This window comes from Zootoca vivipara, chromosome 8 (assembly GCF_965207765.1).
Source record: "Zootoca vivipara chromosome 8, rZooViv2.hap1.1, whole genome shotgun sequence".
NCBI classification, from domain to species: domain Eukaryota; kingdom Metazoa; phylum Chordata; class Lepidosauria; order Squamata; family Lacertidae; genus Zootoca; species Zootoca vivipara.
The window spans coordinates 48,045,161-48,058,073 of record NC_142591.1 but is presented as its reverse complement, the minus strand read 5'-3'; the positions used below and the strand labels follow the sequence as shown (position 1 = coordinate 48,058,073).

General features: G+C 39.7%; 1 protein-coding gene across 6 annotated transcripts in view; it reads right to left on the bottom strand.

Moving 5' to 3' along the window:
• SPIDR (scaffold protein involved in DNA repair) overlaps positions 1 to 12,913 on the bottom strand; it is a 182,306-nt gene that overhangs the window by 103,803 nt on the left and 65,590 nt on the right. For all 6 annotated transcript variants that reach the window (XR_015951481.1, XM_088675475.1, XM_035126454.3 and 3 more), the window contains one exon: positions 9,932 to 10,026. Coding sequence is in view for 5 of the 6 variants with exons in the window: in XM_088675475.1 (XP_088531601.1) it covers positions 9,932 to 10,026 (95 nt within the window). In the remaining variant the exon portion in view is untranslated. The remainder of the gene's footprint in view (positions 1 to 9,931; positions 10,027 to 12,913) is intronic.

The following is a 12,913-nucleotide window of genomic DNA, read 5'->3' as shown; positions in this document are numbered from 1 at the left end:
AAATTTGTTGCTTAAATATGCAAACAACAGGCAATAGCTTCAGTGTGCCGCAAATCTATGAATTTGGACATAGATTAAAAGCTGCGTAGCTAGAGAAAAAACACTTGACATTTGAAATATTTAAGTATCAGAAAAGATGCTTAAGTATAGTGTACCAGGGTTTCTAAGTAGCTAGAAAGTACAGCCAAGAAGGGGTTTAAAGCATCACATCAAAGGAGTTATGTTCCAGTAATACTTAAGTGTAGTGCATGCAGCTGCCATTTCAATTAGGTCTTACATGACATTCGTATGACAAGCTTGTATTACTTTTATTGCCATTTTGTTCTCATTTACTTTCAAATACTGAACTAGAGAAAGAAAGGATATCACTTCATGAAAATTAGGCACTCCATGAAAATTAGGGTGGCAGGGTGGTGGTGGAGAGAGAATCTACAGATAATCAGAAAACTAGAAATGTGCTGCTGCAGAGTGTCTCAGACCTACATTTTTGAATGTAGGTATTCATTTTTGAATGAAGCTTGAACTGTTATGGTGCTCCTTTCGCAACCAGAAACAAGGTCTAAGTAGCCACTGTTATCTTCTTCAATGGAGTTGTTCCAGATCACCACACCTTTACATCTGTGCTACTGGCTCTCAAACTTTGGGAATGTTGAAATATATACACACACAAAAATAATAATCAAATTGAGTCATGCAAATCAAATTGGATCTACCAGACCCAAAATTCTTAAACAATGTGGACTAAATTCTTTTCTAGGGACCCTGAAGCTTAAGCTTCATTAGTTTCATGGCAGATCTGCTCCTGACTACAGGACAGCTGGAATTATTAGATACAACTTTTTAAAGTCCACTCAGTACAATAATTTAGAGATGCCAACTCCAATGTACAGCCCTTCAGTGAAAGTGTAACATCTCAAAAATACGTTCAGAAAAAAGTAGAAACTATTTGCTTTGACAATATCAGATTGTTTTAAAATAAGACTGCTATGGCTTTATTAGGAAGCATAAATAAATTATACTAAGGGGCCTAAATATTTTCCCGAGAAAGCAGGAATATAATTTCTGCCCAGTAATGCCCCTGAACTAAACTTAAACATATAAGCATTTTCTGACATGTCCCTGAACTCAGGCTGAAATCAGCAAACTTAATCAAAAAACACTGCCAGTTATTCTTGCTTTAAATGCACACAAAGCTCAAGGTCTTTTTTTCAGTAATTCATTATATTAAGACAGGAGTAGGGAACATGTGACCTTCCAAATGTTGTAGTACTAACAACTCCCATCATTCCTGGCTATTGACCATGCTGACTAGGAGTAATGTGAGTCAAAGTCCAATGTCATTTGGAGGGCCCCAAGTTACCCAAACTGCACTAAGAGGTACACAGACTGCTGGATCTCCTTGTGCCTCAGATGCTGATCCTTGTTTAAAGAAGAAATCATGTGACTCTTGTTCTAGCACACTGAGTAAGTGGGTAGATATCAAAGGGAAACTGGAATAAAGTAATACAATTTGTGACGTCTTAACTGTACCAGTACATACATAATTCATTTCCTGAATACAGATATGCTATCTGAGTCCTGGTTTGATTTACAATGGGTTAGATAGCAAATTTTGAATGATCAAAGTTAGACTGACTACTGCAACTCTAGTTCTATGCCCTGCACAAAGGTACTTGGGACTGAAGGCCTTCCTAATCCTACTACCTTAAAGTTTGAACCACCTTAAAGCTTTCAGGAAGGCATTTCAAATACATATGTAAAGATACGTAAAGATCCAAGCAATTGAAAATTACATCTTTTCTCATCAGTTGAGTGCATGAGCATTGTTAGAAGTCGACAAAGGTCCTCAAATTTCTCTTTCCCCCACCCCCGTGCTTCTTTTTAAAAAACACAAAACTTATTATTTTACTACTTTGCTTATAGAGTAGTTGGGCACAAGGCAAAATGCAGTACCAGTTAGACTCCAGCCACCTGGCATCTGAATATCTATAGATGTTAGCATACACAAATTTATGTCCAGGGCACAAGGATTTGGGGATGGGGAATATAGAACAGGGGTCGAAAACCTGAGTTTCTCCAGATGCTTCTGGACTACAACTTCCATCATCCCCTGAACAGTGGCTCTGATGGGTAGAGCTGATGGGTGTTGGAGTCCTGCACTATCTGAAAAGCCACAATTCCCCCCAAGCCTGTCTTGCAGTGACACAAGATTTATTTTAATCACAATTTCCATTTTAGAGTGTTGAAGTGGTACAAGAACACCACATGGCAAGGGATCATAGCACAGAGATAGGACACGAGCTGTGAATACAGATGGACAGGTTCAACCTCTTGCATCTCCAGCAGCTGATGAGAAAGACCCCAAGACCCTAGAGAGCCACTGCTAGTCAAAGCAGCCTTTACTGGGTTAGACAGACTCTGACCCACTATAAAGCAGCTTCCTATGCTCCTAGGGTTGCCATAAGTCAGACTCTCTTAGCTTCTCTCCTTAATCTGCATTATGGGAATATTATTATAATACATTTATTTATACCCTGCCTTTTCCCCAGACAGGAGAAACAAGAATACTAAAATAAAGAGAAAATAATTAAGGGGGGGTAATTAATAGAATTAAAATTTTATATGGGTATAATAGCCTTTTAAATTATACAAATAATTACAATGAAAATAGCATGGCAACAGCTCTTTTATTAAAAGCATTCAATTCCCCAAAGTCTATTTGAACAAGGTCTTCAACTGCTGGTGGCAGGACAAAAAGGATGGAGCCAGTCTAGTGTCTCTAGGAAGGTAGCTCTGGGAGTAGCCACTGAGAAGGCCCTTTCCTGTGTCCCCACCAATTGTGCCTGTGAGGGTGGCAGGACCAAGAGAAGGACCTTTCCTGAAGATCTCAAAACCCAGGTAGGTTTGTATGAGGGAATACGATCATTCAGATAGATTGGAGCTGAGCCATGTAGGGCTTTATAGGTCATAACCGGCACTTTACAGGGCTTTCTTAAGTCACTTTGCTATTTATAAGATGTAATATAATAGCAAAACTAGAGTACCATACAGCTTGTCCACACCCTCTCTTAGTCTTGGACCTTCCCCCCTCATCACACTATTCACACAATTTCTTTCAGATTCCTGTCATCTATCTCTAATATAGTGATAGCACTGGAAAGTTCATTTCTTCCCTCCTAATGCAGGAAGTGAACATTTGTCTTTGTTTCTATTTTTGACCTGGGGTGGGGAACACTATTGCCAAATTACTACAGCAGTGAGGTTCTGTATTTCTAGACTGTTTCCTATGAGAAGCTGTTATTCTTAACACACTAATGAAATGGTAGAGGCGTTAAAAAAAAAAATCGCCCGGAGATCAGGTCCACAGATTAAGCAACTGTCAGACCTACCTATCTACCTACCAACCAACCAACCAACCAAGGATTATTTGGGCAACAAACGGCTAAGTGCAGGATGCAGTGCATAAATTGCAACTAAGATTTGGAAGTGAATCAAACAGAGAATATTTCATAAGAAACTGCTGTTTCATACTTGCTGAACTTATAGTACTACAAGTTCTGTTACATGACTGTGCTCCTCCCACTGGCAAGTGATGACCCCAATTTTCTTCTCTCGCCCACACAATTATACTTAATGTGCAGCTAAAAGCTTGTAACCAGAGAAGTGCTTTGGACCCTTTGAGGAGATTAATACTGGTCCTTGTGACACTGCCACATGAGTGAGATCTGGATTCAGTTGGATTGCTGTGCCTGGAGATCAGGACAGAGAGCAAGATCCAGGGCTGGTTTGAGGCAATGTTGGGTTTCCCTGTCGCAGTAGCTAGATGTTTTAAAAATCAACTGATATCTGTAGAGGATCTGAACTGCACAGCCTGCAGTTCTTCAGCCTGCAATGACTCAATCTGATGATATGGTAACGACAACTTCTTGGCTTCCAGGCTTGGCAGGCACTTTGGAGGGTCAGTCTACCTTGCCCTCTGAAGACACCCTGAGCCTTCCACATGTTAATACTGGGTCATTACAGGCCCGCACCTTGGACTCATGAAGGTGGAGTTTTAGGTTTGGCTGTGCCATTAGTTTGCTGCCTGCTCTTGTGCAAGTGACTTGATCTCTTTAATCCCCACTTTCTCTACGTACATAAAAAGAAAACAGCAAACATTTCTTCTGTATAGTGCCTGGAGTCTGAGTAACCAGAGCTATGCAAGCAATATCATTATGTAAACGCTTTTGCCATACTACAGATCTGAGTTCCATAAGCATATGAATACATGTCTACGCAAAACCTTTTGGTTTGAAACTGGAGTCTTACTAGTTTACCTGTTAAAGTTGTCAACACACTGTCAATTATGTGGAAATTGAAGTGGATTTTTTTCAATCATGAAAACATATCTGCCTTTCAAACAATTGGAGTTTATCTCCTCCAGATCTATTGCAGAAATCCTTTGTTTCTAATCCATCTAATTAACCTTGAGTCAGACATATTAACAAACACAAATGTTTACACATGCCACGTATAATATGAAATCCACAGCCGATGATTCAAAATTCTAACCTCTTGGCTCTAAACGCTAAATCTCAAACAAAAGAAGAATTATGGTGTGACAAGTGGATATACAAACAGGGCTCTAAATACTGTGTTTATACTGATTACACAAACACACCAATACATGGAATATCAACATGGGGGACAAAATCATGCAATGGATAGTGTAGTGCCACTGAAAATGGGAGACTTTGCTCTAATCCCTAACCAGGTAAGAGGTTCACAACCAGAGCATGAAAAAGTTACATTTTCTTAGTTATTATTACTTCATAGGCTAACAATTGAATAAGCATTCACAATAAATGTGTTTTAAAATATTATGCAGTGGGCAGGACATACAAGTTAGGGATGGAGAAGAATTTTGTTTGGTCTGCATTTTTAAGTGAACTAGTTAAGCAAAGTCCTACTGAAATGAACTTTGCAAGCCCTTCTTTGAATTTTTATGATATATGCTTCAGTTAAAAAAAATAGTTAACATCAGTAACGTGTATTTTAGGATAAAACAAGTTTGGAAATATGAACATTAAAATAAACCACATACGGTGTTTAAATATGTAATTGAGATTAAATCTGCATTTAAATACAGATTTTGTAATAAAATAATACTTATGTGTTTAAATTTTCATATTGAAACTGACTTACGAATAAACATTTGCAAAACTGACACAGACTGGTTTGACTGTCCCCAATGCATGATCATAATGTTGACTGTTGTTAAAAGAAGCCCACAGTGCTATTTAAAGCCATACTCCTTTTGAAAGTTGTTGCCTTTCCAAGCTGTCAAGTCTGCTTCCCTGCAGATTTTCAAAGATCTAGAAGGGTTTCTTTGGGGAACTTTTCCATACTGAACACTTAGGATGGGTTGTTCCACAAGTATAATTCTGTTAAGTCTGCAAAGCACGTCAATTATGTAACGTCATTCTTCCATTGTTCTTGTTTTCTGTTGAAGACGGTTCCACATACTTGAGCACAGGTGTACCCAACTCAGCCAGAAGGCATCTGGCAAGGGAAGCTTTTGAACATAAAAACCAATGACTCAAGCCAAAGAGTGGGGAGTTGTTAACTTTACACAGACTGTACAAACTCCTGTAAGTGCTACTTTATGCCTAATCATAAAATCTTATATTTGAAAAGGTTTACTTTTACCCAAGCAACACTTTGGATAGGAATATGTAGGCGAACAACAATGAACACTTAATCCTGCTTGGAACTAAAACGTAGTCGAACTTCTTTTTTTAACTGACATGCTCTTACTTTTTTCTCTCTGCTTTTCCTAAGAACTCCTATGTTAAAAAGAAAAATAGAAGCTTTTATTTCTGTGCTTTGTTTCCAACACCATAAAATATGAGGTGATAGGAGGACACAAAGAGAACATTGGCCACTTGCCATTCCCCTGTGGGTCTAAAACAACAATTTCTCGCATTCATTACAATTGTCAACAAGAAAACCATCAAACACAGTGCCAGAGAAGTAAATCTGAAACACTTAGGAGGATGAAACTGTTCACACAAACATTATTGCTAAGAGTGCCAGCCCAATGTGGACTGATACTGCATCGTCGAACCATGGATGAGTATATTTACAGCAGGAGGAATAGCCATGATGCAGGGAGATTGCCTAGTCACCTTATTAGTTTCAAGCAATGAATATGCACAATTTAAAGTTGGAACTAGGAGCACAATGAAGACTCAACTTTAAATTTCCCTGTGAAGAAAAACAATCTCAGGAGGCTCAAAAGCTTAAACAGGCAAGTGCTGAATGAGCGGGGAAGATGGAAGATTTTAATCCTTTAAGTATTGGCTGTTTTCTAGCTTCCCAACACCCCCAACTGCAACTTACAGACAGTCAAGTAGCTAGTGAAATAATGAACATGGAAACATCCAGAAAGGTAAGGGTTAAGTGCCCCTTCCTCCCCCAGGTTGCTTATTAATATAAAGAAATTAGGACTCTGTTGCACATATTTGCTTGTAAAACCTAGTTTGGCTCTAGGAATGTGCCTTAGCACCTCCACTGGTATATTTCAGCAAGAAGCACGCAGCCTAAAAGCCTTTTGAACATAAATCTCAATGGCTAGTGATTAATGAAAATGAGAAAGAAGGGATAACTCGGAAGTGTGGAAGAATTTTGGCCCAGAAGTCCAGATTCTGATCTGTCCCCACCCCACAGGTCAACTTTGATGGGTGGGTGGGACAACCCACCTGCCAAAGGCCTTCCTGAAGCAATTTGGAAGCCATGTGCTCATCTCTTCTCAAGCTCTAAGCACAGGGCTTGCAAAGTTCATTTCAGTAGGACTTCGCTGTGTGATCAGGTTCCCCATGAGAAACTGAATCACACAGGTGGTTCAGCTGCATCTCTATCTGCCCTACACGTGATGTCAGGTATGGGCAGCTGAATCTTCCAATCATGTTCAAGGCTTTGCCCACAGACATTTCAAGAATCAAATCATTGAAGACTAGTAGTAACTACAGTAGATGGTTGCTACATCCAGATGTGAGGGAAATAATAAGTAAAGGGGGTGGGAAGTGTTTGTAGGCATTGCCACCAGCTGATAGTCCAGATACAGCAGCTTACTAAGAAACTCAAGGCAACAAGCTAATTAACATTGAGGTCTGAACCCCATCAATACCAAGTTGGTCCCTTTCCTCTGCAAATAGGTCTGTTAACCAAATGTATTTGTGGGAGCAACTACATGTGACATCTGGAAATGCATAGTTGGACCTCCAGTAGGTTTTTGTTTAAGTTTAATTGAACTGCATGGGCCCCCAACTACAGCTGAAGCTGCAGCACTGGGGGAAGCAGGGTTACACACTTTCTTTATGCTCCCCACCCCCATGACACTCTCCCAGCTCCTATTTGCACTTCAAGGGGAAACATATAAATCCTATACCAGATAACTAATTCTGGGACCAAAATAAAGCCAGAACCTAGGATTTACCTACATCAGAAAAGTAGTCGCTTCTCTTTCATCACTGACCTTATGGTCTATGTGACTGTACGTTATAGAGTTTCTAAAGGGATTTAACAAGACTCCAAAAGTTAAGATGATCCAATCTCATCTCATTGATCTCTGAGCTCATCTGTCTCTTGCATGTTTGCCTTGAGCAACAACACAGAAGCAAGGAAAGTACAGATATCCCGAAAAATCCTGTGAGCCGCTGTATTTTAAGAAATATTAATAGGGAAACAAAACAAATAAAACCTCAAATGGCAGCAAGACAGCAGATGAATTGCAGCTAGATTTCCAGTAAAGATACTTTTATAAGAATTTGCTTTAATGTATCACAGCAGGACACTAATTTTTTCTACATTCCACTTCTCTTATCAGCCACTGTGGATAGATATTGGTCAGCTATCTAATACAGCTTTCTTTTAACGTATGTTAAACCCCACAATAAAAAGAAGCTAAAATGCATGCACAAGCAATGAAATGTGCAGTCAAACTTAGAAAAGGCTTTTACTGCAACAACTACCATGCTTGAAGAACCAAATCAAAGTTCACTTTTCAAAGTGGTTGGCCTTTTCAGCTGTCAAATTTGCTGCAGCTCCAAATTTGCTGCTCTTCAGGCAAAAAATGGCTCCTAGGGTGGCCTGCAAATCACTAAACACATATAGTTCCTGCCCTTCAGATTACCCTTAAAAAGATAGTTCCTGCTCTTAAAAAGAAAAACTTATTAGGAGGGAGAAGGAAACAAGCAAACTCAGGAACAAGTTCTTAACTGCAAGTTCTTCTAAAGACCAGATGTGATGGAAAAGCTTAAGGAGAGGAGATGTCAGAAGTTGCTGATCTCTTGGCTATGTTGATGGAGTGGCCCTCACCCCATCTGTTCCCTCCTCTGCTGTAGTCAGATATAAAAGCTGCCATCAGGTAGCAGCAGTTCATAGAGAGAGGAGCCTGGCTTCTTGCTGATGCATCTCCTCTTTCTTACAGCCTAATGCAGGGGTCAGCAACCTAAGGCCTATGGGCCACAAGCGGCCCATGGACCCCGCTCAGTCGGCTCCCGTGCTCCACACTAAACTGGCACGGAGCAGAGCAGTGACCACCTTCTGCAACGCTGGCCAGCTTCCAATTGGCTATGGGAAGCTCCTGCAGCCAATGGGAAGCTGCACACACGTCCTCTGCACTGGAAGGAGTGCCAGAAATAGCGTTTGCGCATGAGTGCATAAGTGCACACTCCAGCCCACCGCGGCGTCTGCGGGACTGTGAACCGGCCCAAGCCACAAAAACTTTGCCGACCCCTGGTCTAATGGAATGGCTGTTAACAAGTTATAATGCTAAAAGCTTAAAATAAAAAAGAGGCCCTGCCTTTTAAGCATTTCTTTGCACGACGTACTTCATTAAGAACAACAGAATTAAATGATGGGCCAATACAGTCCGCAATGCATCCTGTATTGCCACTATTTTGAATCCATTTCCTAGTTTTTCAGCACACCACAATTATTCAAGAGGTACATGAAAATTGGGGCCCAGGAAATTCTGGAAGTAAACCACTGGCTATGCAGGTGATGTCATCAGGAAAAGTTTGGCTTCTTTGACCATGGTCTCTGCTTTCTTGAGGAAGAACCTCTGTCAAGAGATGGGCTGCACCTCACACCAGTTGGCAAGAATGTGTTTGCTAAGAGCCTTGCAAACCTGATCAGGAGAGCCTGAAACTAAATCCTGAGTGGGTAGGGAGACAATATTGTAGATGACAAGGGAACAGCTGGTACTGGGGATAATAGTTTCACTGATGCACAGAAAACTGTGGTGGTGCTTCAGAAACTTGCTAAAGGAAATCTCCTGTATCTACAACCACAGCAGGCGCTAAAACTCTCCAACAGTTTGATTTCACTCCCAAAGGTGCAGTATTCCACTGTCTCCCAAGACAGACAGGTGCCAACAAAACCTGTTACTAAGTAGCAACAGTCCTCAGCCTTCTCGTGTATTTTTCTGATATTGCCACAATACAGAACAGGTTGTCTACCTCTAAGACAATGTGGTTGTTTTGTGTCTCACTAGTGTTAAATGACTTTTAGCATTAATTGACCAATGCCTTAATAGTATCACAGTCACATAGTGAAATCTTTAGTTTGAGGTAAGCACTATGAAAATATCAAATAGGTTTTTGTAGCACAACTGCAATGAAGAAACCCTATTGTTGTTGCAAAATTCTTCCTGTTTGCAGTGAAGACCCTAAGTAGTATTAACAAGTACAGGGGTACAGCCTGGGAGTGGTGCACAGAGAACTGTTCAAAAACACAGGCAGGATATATTTTAGCAGTACAACTGTATTATTAATACAGGCTGTCCAACTTCACATCACTAATATAAGGATGTGTCTTCACTGAAAACAAAAGCAAAAGCAATACACTCTGCCCCAAGTAGTTTTCATAGTAATCAAATGTTTCTTACCAATGTGATCATCAGAAATACACTGATGCTTCCAAAAGCTAATGGCGGCCCTCTTTCGGTTCTGGAGTCTGTTCAGTCTCTCTGCAAGCCCGCCCCTACAGAGAATGAAGAATTATTCAGTTATACCAATATTTTACCTTTGTTCCCCAAAGTACCAAGGAAAATACATGATGCATCATTTAGAGCCAAAGGGGTGCTAAAATCAACACTTGTAAATATTTGTAAAGCACATCAGCATATTATATAATCTACATTTAGTATAAGTTGTTTTCATACACAGTTTTTCCAGGAATCAAAAGCAGAGCAATTCTGAAAGGGGCACAAGAGCACTCCTTGGGTCAAAGCGGCTCTTCTGCTGAAGAGTGTAATTTCAGCCACAACTGAGTGCACTTTTGACCATTAGCCTAGAGCAGATTACTGGAAGATGTGTGACCACTGGCAAGGAACACATCCCAAAATACTTCTCACACATACTTGACCTCATGATTCATATCATAAGCTGGGTCAAGTATGTACTTTTAGTGGTCTGAAAATTGTCCATGGCAGAAACAGTTCAGTGTTCACAAGGGGAAGTGGCAAGCAAAGCAAATAAAATGAAGGTAATATTGTAGCAACCTATCTACAATTCAGATCAAAAACAGCCAATGATAAAAACAAATATCATTTTATCTTAAGTTACCTTTTTGCTGATGACTGTCAGGTAAATGGCTGAATATATGCAGCAAATTATCTTTAACTGCTCAGGTGAGCACTCTTAGGATCCCCCTCTTTGTGATGTTAAATGTGTTGTGAAGGTAGGATGGAGAGCATAACAAGGCCCAATCTCCTAGGACCCAGTGCTATATATTTATTAGTATTTCTAAACTGCTTATTACTTTAAAAACTCTCTAAGCGGTATACAAAAGCACAATATAAAAACAAAAGAGTACCTATAGAGTTCCAGCTGAACTGAGCTACTTGGTAATTTATTTGGAGCACGAATCCTGTAATTTTTTAAAGCCAATATCCTAATTTTAGCAATTGTGCTTTCAAGAAAACAGCTAAAGTCACAAGAATTGAGAAGCAAATAAAAGTAAATGATTGATTTGTACTTTGGCAGTAATAAAAAGCTCAAGGAGTCCAGAGTATTTTATAATCACTTGGGACCTCTTAACCAATTATTTGCCAGACAAAAAGCAAATTGAGACTTGAAAAAAGAAGAAAATATACAAATGCTGCATAAATGTCATTGCCTCTCTACTACCTAGCCCTTTTCTTTTTGTGTACAATGGCAAAACTCTTAAAATTAATTGCATCAAAACAGCCTACTGTCTAAGAATGCAAGGACAGCACGCAGGCTCAAATGACCCCATATTCAGTGTTGCATTCAAACCTTTGACATTCTTCTTAGTTTCCATTGAAGACAAATCTGATCACAACAGCAATAAAAAAAGAGACAATCACAGCAACAATGAGAGCAACAGATGAGCTCAGCCTGCTAATTCTTTCACATAAGAAGAGAGTGCGCTACTATGAGCATGTCCTACTCAAGGGCTTCTCATAGGAATAGAATGCTGAACTAAACAGGCCTTTAGTCTGAACAAGCAGGGCTCTTCTTATGAGAAACATGCAATTTTTCAATATACCACTTCCTGAAGAGCACGTCTGGCTCTTCTAAAGTCAGTGTATGTGCTCACTTATGTGTGGATGTGTATGCACAAACACCTCCTGTTCCATCAGCAATAACAGTGAGAATTGCTCTCTTACTGGGGAAACTGAAACAGTAAATGCAGAGGGGATAGGGATTGAACAAACTGACTAAGGACAAATATTGATACAGAAAATGGAAACAGGGATAGATAAAACATACGGTAAAGAGTTGAAGTGCTTCAACTGTTATGTGTGTTTGCACATCTTTAATTGTGTACTGAAAAACAAAACTGAATGCAACTCATGAAGTGGAGGAGTTATTTATTTTCACATTCAGTCTATTAACACTTTGGAGTAGTCTACCGCTTGGAAGCTTGGTCAACTAAAGCTGGCATATGAATCATTTGTTTGAAGCTTAAAATAAGATGGAACTTCTGGGTTCCGAGCAGTTTTGCATTTGATGTCATTTAGGCCTGCTACAGAGGCAATGCTGCATCATGTGATCAAGCACTCTTCCCTCCTCACCTTTTGTACAAGCACCGTTTTGGAGGCAACCATGGTTGGAAGAGAAATGATTCTAACCACAGTACCAACTGAAGCTGGAAACCACAGTTAAAAGCAGATTTGCAGCCTGGTTTGATACCAGCTATAGGAGTGAGAGAGAAGAGAGTCGGAACATACCAGATGCACTCAATCACCAAACTATGGTGCTATATCTGCACAATGATATGTTGTGTAGAGGACAGTGAAATTTTTGACATTTATCTACCTCTTAATTTCTTCTCAAAAGAGGTTTGCAAAGCCAACTCTTACTTTGTCCTCTCATAAGCATAGGATGTGGCCTATTACACACTGAGCATTACTCCATTTAGCCGTGGCTCTCCAGGGTTTCAGGTAGGCACTTATTCCATCCCACCTGGAGATGCCAGGGACTGAACCTAAAGCCTTTTGCATGCAAAGCAATGTTCTTCCACTGACTTGCTAACAGCATTGAGAGATATGCTATGAAGGGACTCACAGAATGAACTGACAGGAGTAGGAAGAAAAAGAAGGGCGTCAATGATAGTAGAATGTTAACTTATTCAATTAACAGAAACACATTCAACTAAAAATCCATTTAATTTCAGTGCTCTCTTTTCCTGTAGAATGCATTTTACTTTCAAAGTTTGGCTCATCTCACAGGAAAAAGACTTTGTTTTACTGTGTGGTATTTTGGAATATTCTGTATTTCTACAACTTTGATAAGGTTAAGTCTATTAAAAGGGGTCAGATATTAGTGTTTAGAAAGCGTGTTTATATAACAATATGAAAGTTTTGTTTTGTTTTCTATCATAAATATTGTTGTTGTTTAGT